The sequence below is a fragment of the Elaeis guineensis genome, chromosome 6 (genome assembly GCF_000442705.2).
Source record: "Elaeis guineensis isolate ETL-2024a chromosome 6, EG11, whole genome shotgun sequence".
NCBI classification, from domain to species: Eukaryota; Viridiplantae; Streptophyta; class Magnoliopsida; order Arecales; family Arecaceae; genus Elaeis; species Elaeis guineensis.
Window position 1 is genome coordinate 123,684,956 of NC_025998.2, and position 25,948 is coordinate 123,710,903.

At 37.6% G+C, this 25,948-nt stretch overlaps 1 protein-coding gene across 4 annotated transcripts; it reads left to right on the forward strand.

Moving 5' to 3' along the window:
* Positions 1-4,245: 4,245 nt before the first annotated feature.
* On the forward strand, positions 4,246-25,948 carry LOC105060050 (uncharacterized). 4 transcript variants are annotated; one of them, XM_073259712.1, is made up of 7 exons: positions 4,275-4,833; positions 4,954-5,178; positions 5,599-5,724; positions 10,000-10,068; positions 12,328-12,364; positions 24,684-24,749; positions 25,075-25,948. In XM_073259712.1, the coding sequence occupies exons 2-7, from the start codon at positions 5,169-5,171 to the stop codon at positions 25,094-25,096; spliced, it is 330 nt and encodes a 109-aa protein (XP_073115813.1). In that variant the 5' UTR covers positions 4,275-4,833; positions 4,954-5,168; the 3' UTR covers positions 25,097-25,948. The 4 variants fall into 4 exon arrangements, with proteins under 4 accessions (XP_073115814.1, XP_029116297.1, XP_073115813.1 ...); XM_073259711.1 differs by having other exon boundaries at positions 4,275-4,655; positions 4,834-5,178; XM_073259713.1 differs by having other exon boundaries at positions 4,246-5,178; positions 5,659-5,724.

A 25,948-nucleotide genomic window follows, 5' to 3' on the forward strand; every position in this document is an offset into this window, starting at 1 on the left:
GTTTCCTTCTGGCTCTGGACTATCCAAGTCTATACCTCAGTCATCATCCGGATCGAATCCATTTAAAAAGTCTTTCAAGACTGTCCCAGGATGAGCTCCTGGCCGGCTGTCCCACGTACCAAAGCCGTGAGAGGCTGTCCCAGGCATAAGCTCCTGGCGGGCTGTCCCAGGCATGAGCTCCTGGCCGGCTGATCCACCTGTAAGCTAGTGGGGGCTGTCCCAGGCATAAGCTCCTGGCGGGCTGTCCCAGGCATAAGCTCCTGGCCGGCTGTTCCACATGACAAGGCTAGTCCATACCATATATCTCTTTCTTTTCATTTAATCATTATGTGTTGTATTCATCAATCAATTCTGTCTTCCATTATGATCAATTCAGATATGTCATATCCATATAATCATGCCATCAATCTCTGATACATATATATTAACATAACATACTCATGCTCAAAATCAAATAACAGTATCTCAGATATAATAATTTCATCAATCTCAAATCCGACGATGCAAAACCAATAATGCAAGACCAACAGTAAAATAGCATATATATAATGGTGATCATGTACAGGGATTCTTACCTTTACCGGTGACTGATCCAAACACAGAAATCAATGTTCTTCTTTGATTTATGAATTTCTTTAACAAAATATTCCACTCGATATCATATGCAGACAATCATCTCTTCATAACCCTGATCAAATATAAAAATCATATATAGAGAAAATTATCGATAATCGATCCTAATAACACAGATCGAGGACCTCTCTTAGAATTAATCAAAATTAGGATTTGTCTATGTATCAGGATCCTCCACTGATCCATAAAACTTCTAGAGAGAGAAAATCCATGAAGAGAGAGAAAATTCTAGAGAGAGAAAGTGGAGAGAGAATCTTCGTATCTTTTCGATGAGGCAATCATGGTCGAGACCATCAGAGGTCCTATCAGGATGACTCAATATGAATCAAGTGTTATAATTTTGAATAGAATCAGACTGGAATCAGATCTACCGCACGAATTTCGGAGCAATCTCAAATCATCTTATTTTCATCCTCAAGTTTATTCTAGGGTTCATGATGCAATCAGAGAGGAAGAAAAGATCCTAGAGAGACAAAATCCGTAAAGAGAGAGAAAAGTCTAGAGAGAGAATCTAGAGAGAGAAAATGTAGAGAGAGAAGGTACAGAGAGGAGAGAGAAAAGAGAGAGAAAGAAGAGAGAAAGGAGAGAGAGGAGAATTCTCTCCTTCTTCTTCTTTTTTATTTTATTTTATTTTATTTTTATTTTTATTTTTTTTCTCTTTCTCTTTTTCCTTTTTTTTCTTTTCTTTTTCTTTTTCCTTTTTCTTTTCTTTTTCTTTTTCCTTTTTCTTTTCTTTTTCTTTTCTTCTTCTTCTTCCTTTCTTCTTTTCTTCCCGCGGCCTCCCTTGGCTGAAACAGGGGAGGACCGTGAGGTCCCCCCCCTCGATGGCTCGGGCTCCGACGGCTTGACCGGAGATCCGGCAACAGGTGGAGGCGGCGGTGAGCAATGGACGGCCGGCGGCAAGGTTCGGCCGGCAAAAATCAAAAAGAGATCGAAAAAATAGGGGATTTCTTGTTCATGGATTTTCCGGCGAAGACGGTGGCCGACGGCGAGGCTTTGGGCCAGGGGAGAAAGGAAAGAGGGAGAGGAAGAAGGGGAGGGGCTTACCTCGAGCTCCGGCAGCCGAGAAGAACTCCGGCAATCTTTTCTTTTCCATCTAAGAACCCGCGGATCTTTTTGAAAAAAATCCCTCAATCTCTCAAAATCCCGTGATAAAAACCTAAAGGAAGGGGAAAGGGAATTTTATAGAGGAGGAATCCGGTTTTTACTCGGATTCTCCACTCCTTTTCACGGTGGGAAGAAGACTCTCAACGGGAGTCTTCTTCCTCCCGATTCCTCTGTTTTTTTTTTTTTTTTTTTTTCTAGGTCGTTACAATTGTCTTCATCTCGAAAGCACAAATAATAAGCAAAAGAGACAAATTACAGAACTAAAGAGAATTCAAAATTTTATATGTTTTCTTATAAAGCAATTTGTTTATTTCATAATGTTGCCCGACATTATTTGGAATTGAATACATTCCATTGTTCGATGTTTTAGACTGAAGCCAAATCTCGTCCATGACTTTCGCTGTTGCCATGGTTTTAAGCATTTGTGAAATATCCACTACTCTCATGATTCTTTCTCATTCTTCTTGGACATTGATGTTGGAGAGGCATATCAAGAAATAAATTAATAGCCAGTTTTCAATATCCATGACTACAATGAAGATGTATCATGCTTGATGATTATATTTCTGTTAGAAACTAGATTTGGTATGCGGACTATCTATCCAGAGGACTTTGGGTCTTGAAGTTTAAAAGTTTCCAAAATTACATTTGATATAACCTGTTTCCATGGTTTCTCTATGCATTTAATTTGGTAATATTTATTGTAGATTTTACCATGAACTTTTAATATTTAACCTTGTTGCAGCAACAATGGCTGTAATATATATTGCATATTTTGTTCTGTTGACTTAAAATTGTTCGCTACTTTGGTGGTTGTCATATTTTTGCTACGGTTATCAGTTGTCGTTCACTGGTTCCCTCTTGCCATGTAGAATGGCAGACCAGCTGATTGAAAGGGGAACAAAGGAAACAAAAATCTTAATAACAATATGCAACTGCTCTCTGATTACTGATTTTGTCAAGTCATAAGTTGCCTTTGTTGACCATCCCATGCAATACCTTCCCCAATTCTTCTTCCACTCACCTCCTATTATAATCTGATCATCCATATATTTTGCAAAGAAAATTGAAGCAAATTAATGTTTAAATTACTTGCATACTAATAACTTGAATGGTGCTGGCTGAATATAGAGATAGCTGGACGATGTACTTTCCTACTGCAAGTAAATTAACTAAAATTGATAGGTAGCGCACCTGCACTCTCACCGGAAGCATATATTCACTCACCCCAGATTGAAAATTACTCGTTTCAGTCATCTGCTACTGTTTGGAACCAAATTGATGGCTCCCATAACTTTCATTTACAATGTTTTTAAAACGAGCATTGTTTGACAAATGCTTTTGCATGTGTATTGGGTTGAGTAGATAACTTGTACCAAGTAACTTCAATATGATGTGTTCTCATTGTTGTCTACTTTCATGTTTTCCATGAAGCTGAGGGAGTATGTTGATGATACTGAGGATTACATCAACATCATGCTGGATGACAAACAGAACCATCTATTACAAATGGGGGTCATGCTAACCACTGCAACCTTGATAGTAAGCGCCTTTGTCGTACTAGCTGGCATATTTGGCATGAACATCCAAGTTGATTTGTTTGATGAGAAGAAGTCTGGTATGCACGAGTTCTTGTGGACTGTGGGTGGTGGAGCTACGGGAAGTATATTTCTGTATGTAATTGCCATTGCATGGTGTAAGCATAGACGTTTGCTTGAGTAATACCTTTCAGCCATCTTTATTTATACGAGTCCTTTTAGTTGGGACAATACTAGGTTAGGAGTTCTTCATTATGTGTGTATTTTGTGAACTTATATTAGAAGAGGCTTGGCCCTGGAGTTAGTGTACTGCTTTATTGTCCTTGTGTTTTATGTTGTATGCAACAAATAAAACTCCTACTGTTGTTGTATGAAAATTTTATTGCCTTTGAACCGATCTTATGGCAAGATCGTTTTTTTGTTTATTTTTATCCATTTTAGCATCTGTGAAGTCTGTCTGTCTCCATGTCATTGCATATTTACTATAATGCAATGCTTCCTTTCTGCATCTGATCTTTCCTCAGCCTGAGGGTATTTCTTAGAATTTCAAACAGGCGATCAAAGGCTTATACCACCATCTGGAAGGCTGCCTTTGGGGTGAAATCATTGGAAGGTGGTTGGTTATTCAACAGAAATTTCTCAAATATAGCCGGGTATTTAACTTTATCTTATGGAGACCACAGCTTGTACAAATGGAAAAAAAAAAAAGGGCCATCCCACGGCTTTATTAGTTGGACCAGGTCCAATGGACCACGCCAAATCCCACGGTAGATAACATGCCACGTTACCCTTTGTACTTCACCAAATTTCCGATTGCGCGTTACGCGCCGTGCATATGCTCCGAGATTTGACCTGGTCCATGCAAAGACTCTTCTCCCATTTTACCGTGTTTCCCCGGGGGTTGGCATGAAACTTGTTTGGGACAATTTATGGGTATAAGTAATCTGCGGTTCAATATATAATAACGAAGATAAATATTTCGTTTAATATAAAACCCAAAGCCCCCCATTACGGGTTTGTTTTGGTTAAAGAAATGGGTTATTCACCAGAAATGGACGGTGATGATACTTGCGGCGTCAAGCAACGTCTGGCCGAACTATTCTATTGGGTACCAAATTAAAACGCCTCACATCAATTTTCCGGTATATCTGATCCGCGAACGATACCAATAAAAGCTACGCCCCGTGAAACGCCGCTTGAATACCCAGCTCCCCTACTCTTCCCGCTCTTCCTCTGAGGTTTCCTCACACCTCTCCTGCGATCGCTAGTGGCGCTTGATACCGTCCTGTACCGCCTCAGCTGCGACGTCCGAGCTCACGAAGGCGACGTAGATCTTATCTTGTCTCTCCCTCTGTTTCGCCCTCTTCTCTCGTTTACGTGCGAGCCTTTGATCTTATTCTCCGCTTCGATCTTCTTGCTTCTGAGATTTTCTTAAAGTCATCTCCTAGATCACCCAAATTCTGTTCAGGATCGGAATTTCTAGGGTTTTCAGTGAAAACCCTGGCATCGAAACTCCAAGATTCTTGGTTTGATTGCTCTGAATTTTCGTGATCAGGTTCGTCGCATCTGTATGGCATCGAAACTCCGAGATTCTTTGTTTAATTTTTCTGATTTTTCGTGATCGGGTTCGTGGCATCTGTATCTGTGGCGATTCTGGATTCACGGCGTCCTCCAGGGACAAGACGATTAGGTTCTGGACCCCGAACCTGGACCAAAAGCACCGATACGTTCCATGGAAGACTTGCTGGGCTCTCCAGGGGATCGTTTCGCTGGGGGGTGGGATTGTGTCTGGAGGGATCGACACTCTCGTGTTGCTGTGCGACTTGAGCAAGAGAGAGATTGTGGAGACGATGAAGGGACTTCAGTATTAGATCACTGGTCTCACCGTTGATGAAATTGGGTATATTATCTTGTCATCCATTGACTGGTAACAATGTTCCGGTGATTCTTTAAGATGTTGTTAGTTAAAGTCAGCTTCTACGTATCTAACTGCACGAGATCATAATGATTTCTTATCTTTTTTATCATATTTTTATCTTTTGTTGCAACTTGTCATGTTTGATTCAGTTGTTTCTAGCTTTATGGATGTCTTTTTCTGTGCTTAGTGTGTTCACTGATTTTTGTGAAATAAGTGATTCATTCAGAGGTGCAAATGCATGTGCCTGTACTTCAACCCCTCCTGCAATATAAATTTACATGATCTTGAAATACAATACATGTTGAAACCAGTCCAAAATATTGATTTTTTATTTTTTTTGGTCTATTTCGATAAATTACTCAGTCTTTTCTTCTATTTATAAGTCCTTTTTGAAAATTCTAGTTGCTGTGCCATCATATACTGAGCTCTTGTCTTATGGTGCAATACAATGGTGGTGGAAAGGTCATGCTATTGAGTTTTGGGAGGCTTATAAGGTTGCTGTTCAAGCAGTTATGAAGCAATCTAGTGGTGAGCTAGTTACTGGTATTTTTTTCATTTTTTCAAGTGATATGGAAAATTTGGAAGAAATTGTTCGTTAAATTTTATCATGTAGCATGGTTATTTGCATATATAGTTTCATGACCCTAGAATTCTCTAGCCTTTAAATCATGAAGTTGAGATAGACTATCGACCCTTTGAATTTGAAAATTTTACTTTGGATTTTACGCAAAAAGTCACCACTAGTTTCTAGTGCTGCTGAAGTGTGTAGATTTATATGTGATGTCGTTTCAAATTGGCAATTCTCTCAACCCAACAAACTTAGAAGCTGTGGCATTTGAACATTGTTTCTTTACATTCATCTTATTCTTTTATAGTAAAGAAAGCTTGGTAAACTCACATAATCGATCGAAGGGACATCATATCTTGCCTAATAATTCTTGCAACTCTCTAATTGAAAGCCAAAATTGCTTTTAACATTAGGCATCAAATGATGAAACCTTACAATTTTAGGCAGCACAGTTTTCTGATTAATGATTTGATGAGCTTGGATGACATGGTGATATAAATGTTCTTGATGATGATTCAACTCTGAAATTTTTGGTTTAAGTTGGGAGAATTGTCATGACAAAGAGCCACTTAAGCAAGGTTACTTGAAAAAACTATTGTGTGAGTAATGTGTGAGGCATGTATGCCATAGATTGCTTAAAACTCTTTCATTCAAATCATTAGTGAGCTTCCTAATTTTCAGATGAAGTTTAATGATGAGGTACTTACATAGTTCACACATTTCTACAATGGAGAATTATAGTTAAAAAACGGAGATTACTACTATGAACAACAGTTATATTTGTGGAATGAAAGCTTTTGCTAATTATTTAGATAAATAAGGATACAAAAAGGTTTTGGATGATCCCAATTGAAGATCCAAATGATTCTTTGGGAGCAGTTGCTGCACCATCATGTCAGTAGTGACTAACTTTAAAAAACCAAACAAAATGAAGTTGCTCGGTAGCTGGAAGAAAAGGTTAAGGCACAAAGTGGGGAGGGAGGAGTGCTGGCTAGCATGAATTGGTCCATGCAATGAAAGATGAGGCTGAATATGTGACCCCTCAAATAATCAAAAGTTGCCCTTTAATTTTCAGTTGAGTTCCAAGCTTTACCATGGGATGAAAAATTGGTAGAAGCAATCTAATTTTTGCTTATTTCCAGTGATAGTGGCTCTTAGTGCGAAGTCTTGGATTCGAGAGATTGAGTATCTTAGTCAATTTTAGGTTATTTTCTAAATCAGGATTAGGTCTTGTGGCATTGTAGATTTTCATAATTCTGTTTATGCGTGTTTAGAAGAATTATGCTAGTGTCTTAATAGTATGGTGTTAAAACTTTTTCGCCACTTTTATCTCTGTGAAGTAGAAGAATGTAGGTACCTTCACTTATGATAATCTATGCTGTTAATGTTGGAAAATATGTCTCAAAAGCCAATCGTCAACCTGTTGATGGTTGAGCAACCTTGTATTGTAATTGATTTATTAATAAATAAAATATATTTTTGGCATTTTCATCATAAGTTTTCATTTTCTAATGAACTCCATTGTTGTGATAAAATCCTTAGAACTATTTAGATTCGATAAAGAGAGGATTTATCGATTAGTCCTTAAAACTGTTCACGATCAAATGATAGGCTGTTAATAAGGACGACAGCTTCTATCGAGCATAGGTCGCTGTAGGCCATATGGGTTGGTTGTCCTCTTAACCAAGGAGTGTGGAGACATTAGTATGGCATACAGATGAGATGTAAGGATACATCGTTATTGAACGTGACCAACTCCAGAGCATTTTGCTGTCAAGAATATCTTTGATGGGATATAAATATAAATATCCCTTAGACCTGAGATCACTTCAGTGACTTGCAAGCAACTCACTATGCTTTGGTACTGGACTAACTGAATTTCTAATTCAGTGACGGAAGGCTTCTGGGCACAGTCAAGTACTTGCGAAGTCGGAGTGTAATCAAGATGGGATTGACCACTCCAAGAGTTGGAGAAGAATGAGTCGTTGTATTTTAATTTAGCAAAATCTTGGCCAGGATAATCCATCAGATGGATTTGATATTTTGAAATACAATGTGGACAACCTGATTAGAGTTGACACTTGAACTCTGAGGTGTCCTATGAGCATTTTGGTCAAGGGGATGAATTATATGGAAACTATATCCGCATGGGTTCTAAGAATATTGTTCTACACATTCGACCTATCCGGCCATCGGATACCATTGCTAGATGGTCATTTCGATTGGTACAAAAATTTGTTCCTGTGCTACCGGCTTAGGTTCGGACCTATGAGGTCACGCACATTAGAGTTCACGATCCGATCGGATGGTTGATCAACGATTAAGAATCGTTCTAGGGTTAAACGATCAATATGATTAACATTTAACCTAGTGCAAGTGTTGTAGGAGGATCGATTAGCAATTCGATTGCTAATTGGCTTAATTTGATTAAGCCAATGGGTTGAGATTAAGTCTAATTGAATATGGTTTAATTAGATTTGGTTTGGGCTTGATTGGATTAAGTCCAATTAGTTTATTGGATAAGCCAAGTGCAAGAAAAAACTAGTCCTAGTTCAATTAGGACTTGGGTCAACCTAATTTCTAATTCGATTAGAAACTTAAATCAAATTTAAATCTAATTTAATCTGATTAAATTAGGTTCTTAATTGGGTTAAGGCCTATTTTAATTGGGTTGATTTGGTTTTGGTTTGATTTGGTTTGAGAAACCAGATTGGAACAAGACATAGATTGAATCCTAGTAAGACTAGGATTCCACCTTGCGTCAATTTAGCCCCCACGTCCACTGTCTCTTATCCCATGCCCACTCTCTCTTATTTTGTGCGACAAAATTTCTCTCCCAGGTCTTCACACACGCCCAAAACTTTTCTTTCTTTCTCTCTTACATGGAAAGTGGTTGTGGATCAAGTCAAAGTAAGAATTAGTTTGGATTTCAAATTCTATGAGATAGAGTTTTAGGAAACCAAAACTCTTTCCTTATGGCACTGATTTTATCTAGATTTTTTCTGGGATTTTTGTGGCTTTTATGGCACATAATATGCGCCCTTTGCTGGTGGTCCACCCACAAAAAGAAAAAGGGGGCGCCCAAGAGTTGGGCGCCTCTTGTCTTGCCATGTTTGGATAATCTTTGACTAGGTATTTGACCTAGATAAGGACTCTATCATATCTCTCTATTTAAAACGAATTTCTTCATGAAATTTTCGTGAAAAACAGAGAAAAGAGAGACCTTTGGGGCGTGCAAAAATCAGGGAGAAAGAAGGTTGGGGCGTGGAGATACAATAGATACAAAACTAGGTGTCTAGGTGAGAGCAAAGAGAAGAAGAAGAGGGTCTTCTTCTAGGGTTGCTGTGTTCACCTCTTCCCTTCCTTCATCTTGAGTTTTCTGAGAGTGTCTCAGATTTAAAACTCCTTCTTCTACTTCTCATCTTTGGAAGAGTCCTAATCAAGAAGAAGGAGACATCTGATCGACCATTGAAGAAGGATCAGTGCAGTACTAGCATACTGTGCTGATTTTCTGGATCAGGACTTCTGATCGTGATTCGTGGGCTCATGTGGACGATTCCTAGAGGTCGGACGTGTGTGCGGCTCGCAACATCATCTTCAAGTCCAGATCAGCAAAGTTAGAACATCTAACTTGCAAGCTAATAGATCTGATCTATTATATTTTACATACATTAGATGTAGTATAGAAACATGTTGATATGATCAACATGTAGTTCTTGCTCTTTATATTTTAATTTCTGATTTAATGCCATGTAATAATCATGTAATAGGATCTTAGATTTAGGGATTCTCCGATTTTATAAGATAAATTTTGATTTATTTTAGTCTTCCGCTGCCTGATCTTGAAAAAATTTCAAGATCTAACCTGAAACCCTAGATCTAGTTCCTTCAGTTAAATTGTATACAACATCTTTCTACTAATGAGATTGGTGGTATACAACCTTTCTTGTGGAGGTTAAGCTTTGGCAAACTTTTGCAACAAACAATAAGCAGCAGTGAGTATAAAAGTGAAAAACTTGTAAAAAAGGGTAAAACAAGTTATGCCCATCGACACGTAGAAAATGCCTCAATTTAATTATAACGCTTCCGAAGAACTTGATTATGACTTAAATTGACATCTTAAGTACTTAACATAGTCTGCATGCATGGGTATGTATAATTATTTGTATTGTGTATATATATGTATTCTTGTTAAGAAGCAGCATAATATGACTGATTTGTTATATGCTATCTAGGTTTGAATGATACAACTCTTAAGCTGTGGGGAGGAAGGACCTGTTTAAACACTTTTATGGGGCACACAGGTTGGTCATAATTGTTTTCCCATCAGTGTATCAATTTCTCTATTTTTTTTTTCTAGTTGTCCTATAGATTATTGGTAACCTTATCTCATTGTCAATGTCTTTGTAAACTCCTTGTATGTTCTGCTCCCCATGTTTTTCTCTTTAAATATTCCTTTTCAGTTAAATGTTTTTTAAAATGTTTATGTATAGTTGGTGCACTATTTGTTTTCTTGATCCAAACCAACAATACAGTTCAGGCTTAAAGTATACTTTTTTATACTTTGAAAAGAAATCTAGATAAAGATGCATTTAAACTATGGTCTTATTTACCATAGTAATAAGTGCAATTATCAAATATTACACAATCTAGTTATCTAGAGGCACAAAAGAATGGTTAATCTACTTATCTAGAGGCACAAAAGAATGGTTTCTTTCTTGTTGAATTCATTATGCTTGGCATTGTCATAGTGTATTTGCTAAATTTGATAGGTAAATAGCTGTTATTTACTTATTTGTGGTTGTTGGTTTATTTTTTCTGACTTGTTTCAGTTTGTGCTTGATTTTGCATTAGTGCAAGAAAAACTTTAGGATGTATTAGTATTATGCGAGCCATTTGCGCTTGTGCTGGTCACTTGGTTGCATGGTGCTGTAAAGTTTACCATGCAACCATGTGGTTGGCCATGTGGTTGGGCTCACAGAAACTTTTGTAATTGTAAAATCAGAGTTGCGGGGAGTTATGCATCTATATGTCCACCATCCAGTCTTTTCTTGCCTCCACCTTCCATATTTAGTTTTTTTTTAAAAAAAAAAACTGAAGATTTTTATGGGATATATCAAAGTTTCTTGTATTGTGCCAGTGCTGGTGAACTACTGGTATGACATGTTTTTCATGAAGACTGCAATGCTAAGGGATATGCAAGATAGAAAGGACTGTAGTTGGGGAGCTAAGATATGATATTTTATTCAATTTATTTAAAATAGACCAATTCTGATTGCTTAATAAAAGTACATAGGTGGAATTTTAGACACAAAAATGAAGTTCTGAACTGATATATAGAAATGTAGGTAATATATCCTACATACCAATTATCTTGATATACATCCATGTAAACAGATATAGAACAAGATGATCTGGCATGGACAGTACAGAGATAGGCACTATCTAATGCGCCAACTGACAGGTACACATTATAGTAATTGTTTGGTATGGATGAGTACTTCAGTAATTATTTCATGCCTCTTTAGAACAACTATCCTTAGACTAGGGTACAAGCCCTCGTTGCATTATATGTGTTGATTCACTATGTTAAGGTACTCTCTTTTCTTATTAATGTCTTAGTGTGTGTCTAACTTTTGCACACCTAACTTTAGGTATGGATGTTTTCTAACTTTGCGGATTGTTCTTGTAGATTATACACATGTTACATTTTTGCATACAAATAATGGAAAAATGCATCAAATACAATGATGGAAGGTAAGAAACACTAATCTTGGAAAATGACCTTCTAGGGGATGATAACCTTCTAAAATATGATAATCTTCTAAAATCCTCCAATTTCAAGTGGTTTTGGGAAGGCTTCTTTTCTTGTAGAAATCATGCCAACTGGCATTTCATGCCACAATAAAAGAAAAAAAAGACTGCTGTAAGCAACAAAATCCCAAAAGGAAGGCAGGACAGATATTCTCTGTCCATACAATCCATATGTACAGAGACAATAGCAGACTGATACTAAATTTGTATGTGTTGTAATGTAATTACACTACAACAAGCTATACTGCTACTTTTAACAACCATAAACCATGTAATATTACATGTGATTGATGGATGCTTAACTATTATCTAGATGTTTACAACTTGGTTTGAGTTCCTAGCTTAAATTTCTGAAAAGTATGCTCATCTTTAGATTTGATGCTAAGGCATAGATTAATTGTGGAAACTTTATCCTAACAGTTGTTTCCATATACCCTAACCTGAGGAAATTAGTTAAGGATGTTTACTTATGGTTATCATTGCTTCAGCCTTTTCATCTCTGATTTTGTATTTTCTGATGTGGACTAAGACAGAGGGAATGAAAGTTTGTTTTTTATTTTACAGCCCATATATGTGTTATTTTCTTTGGGAATGAAAATTTCTTTGATGGAAACCTTATCTTAACAGTCGGTTCCATATTTCCTTACCTTGAGTTATCAAGGTTGGCTGCCATTGTTAAAATTTTAAAAGACACATCACATTATCACTGCAGTACATTTGCTGATGTTGACTTTTTCTTGTTGTTGAAGATATTGAAGTCCTGCCCGCCTTCAGTGGTCTTTCCAGGTGAGTCCTCTCTGACATTCAGCACCTTTTCTACCCTTCTGCTGCCAAAGGTGCATTGCACAATGTGTTTGCAGAATTATTTCATATATATTATCATGCATACCGATACTGTGAATATAACTATGTTACATATCTTGGCTTCAAAGCGCACAATGGTGTGATTTACAGGCTTTTGTTATCCATCTTGATACATATGCTCCCAGGAGATTACTGGTTCCTATTATTACATATATGTCATTCTAGTTGTCTCCCAAAATTCTAGATTTTTGTAGATATATTCTCAATATTCTTTTCTTTGTTTTGAACAGATGTTCGGTTATTTTCCTGCAATTTTTTTTTTAAAATGATATTGATTCTGCCAAAGGATCATGACAATTTTCTTAAATTAATTTGGTTCAAAGTATATCTTCTTGAGTCTTTTATCGGTATTTTGTCCTCTCTGGCCCCAACCATTTTCTATTAGGTACTTGAATTCCTTTTTGCTGTTTGTTTTCCTCAAGAGCCAAAATTGTCATCAAGCCTGTTAAAATTATGTGATACTTTCATCCGTTGGATGCCTACCCCCCATCTAACCCCATCTACCTGTACCTACATTTCTTTTTCTTGGTGCCTCTTCAAGTCACATGGCAGATAATCAAAATATCATAATCTGATAATAAACTAATATATTTAGGCTTTTTTCTGATTTCTTAATTCCTATCTTTATCCTTGTTTATGTGATATTTGCTTCAGCATCCTTTTCTCCACTATTTTTAACCTTGGAGCATCCACTCTTTTGGTTTCCCAACATTTTGACCATGCATCACCGGTTCAAGTGTTCTTTATGCATTTCACCTTTAGGTTTCCCCAACATGTACCTATCACTGTGTATCTCATCCACTTGTACTTCTCCAGATATTATAATCCTTGTTTTGATACTCATCAAACTTGCCTCCTATATACACTGTTTTAGAATGTTTTCATGCTATTTTCTGTCATAAAATTATTTCTAATCATTCAAGATGCAGAAGTAGTTTGCTAGTTTAGTGGAGTATCAGAAATGAACTGGCAATCAATTACTATCTGGTTAGTCAAGTTATTTTTTTCTTGTCTGATGGACAGTCAAGGTTATAAAGCCTGTAGTAGCATGTATTAGGCATCACATCCTAGATATTTAACTTCTAATCTCATATTACTTTGGATAATGATAGGAACCCTTGTGCATTCTCCCACATATTCTCACCCACCTGGATATGAAATATGGTTAGTCACCAAATCATTTGCCATATACAAATGATTTTACAAATTCTAGCTATAAATGGAAAGCTGGAACAGAATCATTTGTTCATCCAAAGTTGAGGAGTTGTTGATAGCTGCAAGGTGCCAGATTTCTAGTTATGCTTTAACACCCAGAAAATGTTCAAAAATTCAGTGATGATTTGTTCCATCTGTAGAAATTGGAAGAGGGTCTCCTTATTACAAAAAATGTAGAAGTTTTTCCAAAGGTCCTAAATCAGAATCTTAGGATCTGAAACCATGGAATTTATGTCCAAGTGTTAAGAGCCAGCTTACTAATTTACAAAAGCACTTCAGAGTGTTGGGATGCATGCTTGCAGTCCTCATATTGGCTGCAGGATGCATTTTTTGTGATTGAAGAAAGAAAGTATAGAGTTGTAAAGCACATCGAATATGCATATCTTATGTACTATAAAATAGACATCTACGTTAGAGTTTTGCAAAATCAATCTCCAAAAATCAGAGATGGTCTTAGCCATGCCTATGCATCTCTAGGACTTTTATAGAAAGAGTCCTTACCTGTTTAACATTGCTAAACTGGAGTTGGAGTGCCTAGGGCGCACGTGCCATGGCATGGGTTGCTGGTCTTAATTGCATAGGTCACAGGTCCCTGCCACACGGGTCGTGGAACCAGCATGAGTTTTGTCTTGTTGTGAAAGTTTGATGTTAGTTAATTCTAGAAAATTTTGATTTTTGCGAACTTTTTTTTTGAGAACTTTTGATGTTCTTAGGAAAGTTAGTAGTTAAGGCTCTTATAGTTAGAATATTTGGAGCCCCACATTGGAAGGTTGAAGAAAAGAGTTCTCTTGTGCCACTTGTAAATACCCCAATAGGACGACTCTTGTAATCATATTAGAGATATTTGAGTTATTGATTAGTGAGAATTCTCTTGTGGGAGTTATTCTTGCCTTTTCTCTATTCTCTCCTCCTTTTTAGTAGATTCCTAAAGTTTGTGAGCAAAAATGTGTGAGAGGTATATCCTTGGTATGGCCAGCCAAGATGGTGTTTTCAGCCTTAGAAGAGAGTAATCTACCTCTACTCCTCTTCCAACTACCATCCGTCCATTCTAACACCTTGCATTGTATATGCGGTAGTGGGATTTCTACTTCACACAATTGGTTGCATTGACATATCCTTCCTCTTTCGAGTTTTCAATCCAAATTTAACACCTCCCGGATGTCAGTTGGTATTAGAGCATGGCTTCAAGATGCTGCCTTGTCATTGTAACATTGAAGATCATGTTGAACATATATGAGATGTGCATGACATTGAATTAGATGAACTGCACCACTGGCTTCAACAACTTCAACAAGAAAATTAGTGGCTTCGACAACAACGAGAGCAATGTGAATGCCGACATTATCAAGTTCCAATCACTATCTTGATAGAGAACTCTTTAATAATGAAACTGAGTGTTCCAATGAAAAAGTGAAAAATTTCAATCTGTTCTACAATAGAAAATCGTCTTCGTTGAGCGAAGAAGATACCCATTGTTGACACGAATGAATATATCATATCACAACCATCGCAACTTCGGTATCAAAATAGACATCCCTGACTTTGAAGGATATCTGCAACTTGACGAGTCCATTGATTGGCCCTATACTATTGGTTGACTCTTCAAGCTTAACGAAATTTTTGATGATTGACATGTGAAGCTAGTCACCATCAAGCTTAAGAAGTGCGTATCAATTTGGTGGGAAAATCTAAAGCGAGAATTTAAGCATGAATAATGTGGCAAGATCCGAATTTGGGATAGGATGCATTATGAACTCAAACATAAGTTCCTACCTGATGATTATCGCTAGAATAAATTCCTTAAGCTCCACAATCTTCAACAGCATGACCTGACCATAGAAGAGTACATTGTAGAATTCAAACTTCTCATGATGTACAACATTAAGGAGCTCAAAGAGCAAAGTATAACACAATATCTTGGAGGACTGAAGTCTGAAATTGAGCAAATCACGCAACTCCAACCCTATTAGATGCTGAATGACATGACACAATTGGTAATAAAAGTCGAGAAGTAGCAACTAAGAATAAGTAATTCATACTTCCTGAGGTATAGAGATGGGGCATCCAACCGGAGAAGTTCCATGTCAAAAATGTCAGCATCGTCTAAAGCCAACACCTCCTAACCACCTCACGAGAAGGATAAAGGTATCCTCAGCAACCCTAGCTGTTCCAACACCATCGCTTCCAACTGCTGCAAGTGTTTCAAGTGCCAAAGGTTTGGATATATTATATTCGACTGCCCAAATAGAAAGCTTGTCTCTTTGGTGGAAGAAGAGTCGTGCACAGAACAGGAACAAGAAGATTAGCTAGTCAAGTGGGATGAGGAAGACACGAGCAAAGAAGAGCTAGTCCATGCTGATAAAGGTGAAGCCTTGATGGTCCAGCAAAACGTGAATAAGACCATGTTAGCTAACAAAGAAAATTGGTTACGCCACCACATCTTCCACCTTAAATCAACTCCACATTGCAAGATGGAGGAATCCAGCCAAAATTTGATATTCCAAGTACCTCATGCATGTGAGGATTTTCTTTTGGCATCAGTGGTCAGATATTGCTGATCATGGTCTAGAACTGGAATCAACAATGTTGGGTACATTAAGCAATGAATGCTACCTATGTCTTGCTGAAAAAGAAGATCTGGCTCTTGTGACTCTGAGGCACTCAATTAGTGGTGCTGTTATTGGACTGATACTACATCATAATGGATATGAGGTTGTTCAGAATCATTCTGAAGATTTTAAAGACAGGCAAGGAAGTTTTCAGTATCAAGATGAATGAGACAAGTGGAAGTGAAAATTCAGAACCTTTCTCAATTGAAGGAAACAAAAATCTGCTACAGCTGAATATAGATTCTTTCATGGATCAGTATGTCGATACACTCCCTATGACCTTCATGCAACTACGACTAGTAGATGAACTGGGCTACCTTGGAAGAAACTACAAGTTCTTCAATGAATCCATCTTGTATCCATTTGGCAATGGTCTGCACTATAAAAATTTCTCCTACAAAGTGGTTTCAGTTCAGAAGTCTGTAGAGAAGAAATTGGTTTTTAATTAAAATTGCCTATCAATGCCCTAAAAACAATCAGCATATATTCCATATGTTCTACTATTTTGGTTGAAGATTTGAATTGCAATAAAGACAACTTTGGAGATCGAAGTGATCAACACAAGAAGTGTTGATGGCAGTGATGTTGTGATGCTACTCATGGTTATCTAAAGGATTGCAGAAAAGATGGATGACATTAAATTATGATGCTGACATGGAAAGACTTTTGAGAAAAGGATCTCAAACTTCTGGCTGTAGTGCTCTCAAAGAACAAGTACTAAGACTAGTGCTGAATGGAACAGTATCAGACTATCAGCATCCATCATTTTGTTGCCAAACTTGAGGAAATGGAACTGAATGCCAGTGAAGACATTGGAGCAAAGGGAACCATAAAGAGTCTTCCTCAAAATGGCTGCTGGAGTTTGAGAGAATGCAGCAAGTGGTAGTTGACCTTTCAGATACATGCAATGTTTTCATTGTCCATAGAACTTACTTCTTCCTGCTCTTCAAATGCGATCCAATAGATTTTATCTACATGGAAGTGAAACAAAGGAGGTTATCCTTTTTAAAGGACACTTTCTCTCGAGGAAATCTTGATAAAAATGGTTGTTTTGCTTTGGCATGATGAGCGCCAACTGCAGATTGAATTCCTGCTCCAGCATGCCATGATGAGGTTCCCTCTCTTCTTCTTATTCCTCTCCTCAAATTTTCTCCTCTTCTCCATAAACTGCTGGGCTGGAAACCTCCTACTTCGATCTTGTTGACTCAATGAATAAGATGTTTACTCCTCTTGCTTCAAGCAGGACACCCACCTCACGAAGGAAAAAAGGTAGGTGTTGTGAAGGGGGGGTTCAGCTTGCTTGTAACTCAAGTAAAGACTTTGGGTTTCCAGCAAGCCACTGCTATATCTATTTCATTAGGAATTGATGATCTTTTAATGATACCTTATAAGGGATGGTTAGTCCAAGTCACTAAACAACAAAGTTTGATTTCTAAAAAACACCATCATTATGGAAATATATATGCAATAGAATAATGACATCAGTCCTTGGATGGGAATGAATCAAAAAAAGGTTTATCGTACCTTATCGAATCTAGAATCCTAGTTCCTTTTAGAATTTGTGCCACCTTTTGATGCACATAGTATTAAACCATGGGTCATACCAATCATTTTTTTTTTATTTTTTATTTCTATGAAAATATTAGTCAAAATAAAAGCATCAAATGATGTGTTGCCATAGCGTGCATACTCTTTTCAAGCGTCGTTACATAAGAGGTGGAATTCTGCTTTCAATTTTGTACGGCAATATGACCAGGAAAAAGAAAGGGCTTTTGCCTTGAGATCCATGTGCAAATCATTGGCGACATCATTGAGGGTTGCCTAAGAAGTCTCTTACTGTATTGGGGACCAGTTGGTTGGGCTAGGAAGTCCAAATCATGGCATTGGTTTGTTCTTCAAAAGACATAATGATACACTTGTCCCACCCACTACGTGGTGCCTGATCTGAAGCCATGGAATGATTGAAAGACTTGTTTTTGCACCCTACCCTTTCCAAAAGGCTGGGCATCCTGTTTTAATTGAATTGACTTAGTTCGTGTATCAAATAGTTGGATAAAAGTGGGTACTTACATGAACTTCATGGCTGCTTCCTTAAAGTCGCTATGCTGGGGGTTGAGAACTGGTTCAAAAGTCGAAGGTGGTCCAAAACGAGTTAACGCGAGTTTTCGAATGATGCTTTTTCCCATTTTTGAACATCCCTACACATAAAAAGGTATAGATGCGGCTTTTCGGGGCATTGGATTCTCACCAATGTTTGCATTACTCAAGCCAACATTCTCGCTTCTGCTTCATCCACACCTGCTTGCGCAGGTGCTTCGGCCACTTCTATATGATACTGATTGTTGTTTCATTGAATTCGCTTCATTAATAGGCTCAAGATTCAATTTTAACCATTATGGATTGGTACCAAAATTGAGTCCTAGGTAAGTGGACCTAACTTTAATAGCTAGTATAGTAACAATGAAAATGGCTCCTTAGGGAGATTGTATGAGCAAATGCTTAAACCAAAAAGCTGATTTGGAATTATCTTTCATTCCAAGGCAGGCTTGTGGTCTAGACTCCTCTCACTTCATTCATGATAATACATTCTTATGGCCTAGACTCCTCTCACTTCGTTCATGATAGTACATTAGTAGTCCCTAACTCCCTTAGATGTGTATTAGTCAGACTCGCTACAATGCCTCTATCTCCTATTATAGGCTGATAGGTTCGTTATATTCTCTCTACCCGTTGAGGTACCCCAACTCATCGCCCTCTCTAGGACAACCTCTAGCCTTCTAAAATGAGCTGTACCGAGAGAGAGGAATAGCCTCTTTTGAGTTCCTCGTAGCAAGTGGAAGTGAAAATACTACTCTCTTGTTGAGTACAAAGAAGCCGAGTGGAAAGCACAAAGACTTCTATTGTAAGAATGCCAGCCTAGTTCAGTCAAAATTAAGGATTGTCTAGATGTTTGGTGGCTCTGCTACTCCTACAAAGTAAATGGGGATTATAGCAAGACCTATTTGCTTTGGATAATGAATGCTACAATCAATAATCAACTCTTCTTCAAGGTAGCCAAGCACTCCACCATCGTCACCATGGATGCTAACTACAACTATAGCTTTAATTCTATAGCCGAATACTTGCAGCTTATTGACAATCCAAACTTTTCAATTGGTGGTGTGTTCACAGACTTTCCTTCCACAGCATTAGTGGCTATACCTCACTTAGCACATAACAAGGATAATATTGCTGATGCACTATTGCCTCCAGCCATCAAAGTCTGTAAGATAGCTCCTTTGAAGATTCTGAAGCCTATCAATGATCATGCCTACAAAATTGAACTTTCTAGAGACCATGTAGTTTTGCAATATTTAATGTGGCTAACCTATTGCCGTACTATGAAGATCACGAAGACAAAGAAAATATAGACTCGATAATGAGTCTTCTCCAACTAGGAGAGTATGATGCCGGAGTGCCTAGGACATAGATGCCACCACATGGATTACAGGTCCTGACCGCATGGGTCTTGGATCCTGGTTGCATGGGTTACAGAACCCAATATGAGTTCTGTCTTATTAGCAAAGTTTGGTTTTCGTTAATTCTAGGAAGTTTTGATTTTTTTTTTATGTTTTTGAGAATTTTTCATGTTATTAGGAAAATCAATAGTTAGAATTCTTTAAGTTAGAATAGGACTTGGAATTCCACATTGAAAGGTTGAAGAAAAGTCTCCTTGTACTGCTTATAAATATCCCAAGTGGGGCTTCTCTTGTGATCTTACTAGAGATACCTGAGTTATTGATTAGTAAGAATTCTTATTCTTGCCTTTTCTCTATTCTTTCTCCCCTTTTCTTGATAGAGTCCTAGGACTTGTGAGCGAGCATGTGAGAGGTGTATCCTTAGAGTGGCCAGCCATGGTGGTGTTTTTGGCCTTAGAAGAGAGTGATCTACCTCTACTCTTCCAACTACCACCTATCTATTCTAACATCTTGCATTGTAGATGCTGCAGTGGGTGTTTCCACCTTGCCAGAATCGGTTTCTCTGACATACCCTTCCTCCTTTGAGTTTTTAGCCTAAGTTCAACATCTCCTCAGCATCATAATCAGCTTATTGTTGTTCCAATTATTCTACAACTAGTTTTAATTCCAATAAACAAAATAAGTTTGTCACAACTTAAACATGTACTATAGCAAGCCATTCCCCATCTAAAACTTAAATTTAATTAATTAATATTTAAATATTTCTTTGAAAAGTTTAAAAATGTTGGGTTTCTCTATTGAAGGCAAAAAAGAGATTATAGCTTGATGGAGTTAACATAAGTACTAGGGTAAGAATTATGGGAAAAATGAATGAATGAGAATGAAGATTCAAAGTGTACACTTCTGGAATAATTGAATGGGCAAAAGCAAATATTTTGAAGGCTAAAAATTATGATTGTTTTATTTCTTGTAAAAATATTTGTTTGGATCTTTGTCCGTTATTTGAATTCCCAGATTCTGGACACATTGTCAAGCTGCCAGTCGCTGTTTAACAAGAGTGCACATCTATCTTATGCAACACTACTACTGAAGCTTCTTATAGTGCATATATAAATATCAAGGTTATAAATTCTTTGGTATATTAAATGTTAATCATGAAATTCAGACCCCTTTTCAGTGCCACTAAAACTATCCATATCTGCCATCTCTAAATTTGTTAACTCTGTGAGTCTTTTCTAATGATTTTATGCCTGTTTTGAAACTTCTAATCATTTTTTATCAGGTATGACTGAAAGGGGCCTCAGTCATAACTATATTGTCCAATATTGACTTTTCTTTAGAATGCCTAGGTTGAAATTTGAATTGTTAATGCATTTCATTTTTATCCTTATTTTTTTTTCGGATACATGGAAACTATGATAATAGTTACCTCTGCAAGCTTGTCACATTTATGTTGTATAATTGACTCCTGGAAAATAATTCTAACACTTTATGGGTTCTTCTTAGATATATCCGCTGTATGAGAATCACCCTTGGAGGGGGGAGACAAACTCAAATTGTAAAGTTTATTCATATGGTTTTACTAAGTATATAGGTGTATGTGTTGAAGATCTAAATTTGAAGGTTAAAGGCATTCAGTTCAAAATTTACGTATTAGACCTGCTCCATAGGCATCAAGATCTCTCCTTGGATTGTTTGTACTTATTTAAATAGATTCTGTTAGATTTTCTGGATTTGCTAAGGACTTAGCATCTAACGCTCTAGTGACCATTGCTTGATATCCTGGTTCGAATTTGAAGTTACTTTGATCGGGTAACCATCTTCCACTCAACTGTGAGTAACTTGAGTGGAGAGGTGCCATCTGTGAATATTGGTTTAACTTGTGGGAAAATTGCTAACTTTGAGTCACAAGATGAATAGTTTTCCTGCTTTTTTTCTCCATAAACAGTCGTGATCTTTTTGGAGGTACACTCTGATTCATTGAAGAAATAATTGATTAAATGAAAGAATAAGCTAGATGAGATTAAACATCGGAAGGATCATACTGCAGTTGTAACTTCTCATCCATGTATTACATTCTGCATATGCATATAAAAAGTACATCATTACATGACCTGATATTCATGCCCTGTTATTTAAGCTTGTACATGCCTACTTGCTCTTTGTTGTTGTCAATGATTATGTCTATGGCTTAGAACATATAAAGAGAATTTTATAATCTGGTAATAAATTGAAGAAAAGAGTGTAGTGTGGGTATATTGAGTATAAAGTTTATACCTTCAACAGCACATGCTCAAACAATTTCCTTGGTCGGTTATATTTGACTTCTTCTTCATCCTAAGACAAATGAGAAACATGGTCAAACTTGCCACATAGCACCGTACATTTACGTGAGTAATACTTAGCTATTTCCAGCAGCAATTCCAAGTAGGCATACCATAATCTTGCAGAGGCTTTACAACTGAAGTGACATTTGCAGTAGATTGTTCTTGAGCCACTTTTGCTTAATTACTACCATCTCCAGAGCAACTTGATGAGATTATAGTCCATATTTGAAGATCAATCCTATCATCCTAGATTGTGGTTTTTCAATGTCATTTGGCATCTATCTATTTCATATGCTTTCTCTTGTAGATTTATGTTCTTGTGGCTTGATCAAAGAATTCTTAAGGATCCACTTTGAATTGCTGTGGTCTTTTTGCTGGTATTAATGATTGGACATGTAATTATCATACTTAGATGGTAACGAAGCGATTGCAAATTAGTTCTTCCTCCTCTAGCTATGTAATACCTCTTTCTTGTCATAGTGCGCATGGCCTCTCCTTATAAACTCTGGTGCTAGTGAGAGCTTCTATATGATTCTTATACCACATGCCTTTAATCTTTTCTATGGTGATAACCATGCAATCAATGCATTCATTTCAGACCTTGATTGTCTCATGGGGGTTATCTTTCAGCTTTGTGGTTAGGTAGTTTGTCCCTTGAAAACTAGTATAAAAAAACTTAAAATAATAAAGTGCATCTCTTACCATGCCTGCAGTCAATGGTGTCATCTTCTTGCAGTTTGCAATTGATAGCACTTTTTAAGAATGATTGGCAAACTAGATTCACAAAGCCAATCTTTGATATAATTGAGGTGGCCCAATGAGAAGGCTCTTGCCATTGCAGCACCTAGGGATAATCAGAATTACAGCCTTAGCCCCGCATGCAGAGAGGTTATTTTTTGTGTTTCAGGTCATAATGAATCAAGATAGGCTGAATTGATAGTAGGCCCAATATCACTCGGCCACCAATCTGGTATAGCACTGGTTTGATATGATACCGACACTCAGTATGACTTGGTGAGAACCGGCACGCAATATTTTTATTATTTTTGTTTTCTCAAGGTTTTTTTTTATATTTAATGATATTTTATGAAGATTTTGAGTAATTTAAACATGAATTTGATGTTTTTTGAGGTGTTTTGATATTCTTCGATGTGTTGCTTCCTTTTCTGCATACTTTTTATTTACAAAATGACTATAATGTCAATGATAAATATAGTTAAAGTACATATATCATTATATTCATAAAGAAAAATAAAATATGGAATAGATAGTTAATATAAATACAAGCCAACATTTAAAATCTCGTGGATGGGCAATGCTTCTTATTGATATCGGAGTCATCTTTGTATGCGGGGGGTTCAGCCCAATTCTCTATCTACATGGCCCCTAGGTTCTATAAGCACGTCATGTGCGGGGTGTGAGTGTGGGAGAACATGCTCAGCATCGAGCCTGAATTGGTGCAAATTGCCTCGATATTGCTTTGAATCATCTGATTCAGAGCGCTTTGCTTATTTTTCTGACCCGAGGGGGCCATACGGTCCTGGTTTAGCCCCAATATGATATGATATGCCTATACTGTCCGATTCAAGATGGTACGGCGTATCTTACAATGGATAATACTTTACTATCCATAACAACAAATAACACGACTTACCCCAATTAGGTTATACTCCAAGATTTGCGGACTTGGAGCTGGATCTCATGCTAGCTGGCCAACGGTACGAGTTGGCATGCCCCTTATTGGATCGTATTATGTCTGAACTGACATGAAAATGAGGGAGAATCAAGGAGGAAGAGAGAGGAAGGGAGAGAAGGAAAGGAAGGCCGATGGAGATGCCAGCGATGGCGACCAAAGGGCCGCAGAGACCTTTAAGGCTCCGCGGTCCTCTGCAAGAGAGATAAAGAGAGGGGGAGTGAGAGGAGTGAAGAGAGAAGGTGGCAGGGAGGCCGCCGTAGCCATTGGATGTTGGAAATCCACCCACAGCATTCATAATTTCGAAACAAAGGCGGGTTGCCCTTGTTTTGTCATTTTTTTTAAATTCGATTCATAGGGAAGCTGGCAATAATGAATTTGCCAGCTTCACTTATCTGCCTTCCCCTCCGTCCATTCCTCTCTCTCCCCCTCTCTTGATCTCTCTCTAGTCTCTCTCATAGAGGACCGTGGGAGCCCTGAAAATTTCGACGGCCCTTTGGTGGCCTCGGTGATCCTCCTGTGGCCTCGACAGGCCACCGTTAGCCTTTCCATCTCTTTTCTTCCTCTCCTCTCTCTCTTCCTCTTTTCTTTTCCCTTGCTCCATTTTCACGAGCATTTGGACATTTTGTTCAGAATGCCCGAACTGCACTGGTTGGCCATCGGTACAATTCGGCACACCCCGAACTATCTGGTTGGGGGTGGTTCAGCATTTCATATATACTCCATAATATAATTGAGGTTAGTCTCTTTTTTATTGTGGATAGTAAAGTATTTTCTTGTTATATCTATTTTAGGTTGTCATGATTTTGATTGTGACAGGTTTTTTTTATCAAATTTCATTTTCTAAGTAAATTTAATGTTTTCTGATGTGCAAGTGAAATAATTTCATTTATCATGAAGCCCTTATTCTCTTTTCTTCCAATTTCTTTATTATTGCAGCTATGCTATTCTTTTGGTCGAAATAAAGGATACAGCCAGTGACAAGTTCTCTATGCAGCACTTGAAGTACGGCCAGTTTAAACTCAATTCATATCTTTCTTTCATTAGCTTATACTAGAATGTGGCATGTGCAATGAACATGTTATTTTATTTTTTATTAAAAATAAAATTTATATGAGTAAATAATAAAAATTGCAAAGGACATGAACCTTTAACATTGTGGTTAAAAATCATATGGAGAAAAGGGAAATGCGCGGATGGAACATGATGAGATAGGGAGAGATCGTGTGAGGAAATTGATAAATACTTTAATTAAGTCATTAGAAAGCATTCAATTTTATCAATTACTTTTTGTTTATTAAGATTTGATGGTTTCTGATTTATTTTGCAGAAAATTGATAGATTGGAATTAATTAATTTATATGGACACCGGCGTGACATGGATGCAAAACGGTGCTAAAACAAATTATTTATTAAAGGACATATGCGGCATTAGAACAAAAGAATAAAGTCTTTTTGAAACAAGAGGGATTTAAGAGCATTAAATGATGTGGGACCCGTGTGTACTTAAAAGCAACAGAGGGAAAACACAACATTGGCTGGGCGTGAGTTCAAGGATTTAAAATGATGTGGGATGCGTGGAGGACTTTTGACGTGCGGCTGGGCTTCTTCATGTGGTTGGCACATGGGATTCAAACGGGCAGCAGTTCACGCGGAAGCTGGGAGCGCATGGGGGTGTTTTGGCAGGCTTCAAAGCAATGGAAGAATGGACGCATGCAGGTTCACGGCGGACAGGTTTGTTTGTGCACGGATTAAATGTGAGGCAGACTGAAACTCAAACAAATGGATAGTCACGCAGCATGCGGAAATGACTGCATGCGGCAGACGGGCTTGAGATACAGGACACACTTGGGATGCGAGAACAAAGGCACAATTAACACGGATTGAAGCTCTATTTAAAGAGAGGCGAAGATGCACCGAATAATTTTTCATCCCACCACCCGGCCACCACCATTATCCATCTCTTCTCACATCAATTCTCTCTATACACCTCCACCCTCTTCTCCACTTCCATCCTCCTTCCAAGTTGCAGTTGGGCATTTTTGCGAGCACCAGGATTCCAGCAATCAGCTCCATCATGCGCTGCTAATTCTGTTCAACGCGAAAAAAAGAGGAAGCTTTTGTACTGAGTAGTTTGTTTTTATTTCTCAAACTTTTGTATTCCGTTCTTATTGCAATAAGAGAAATTATTCTCTTATATGTTA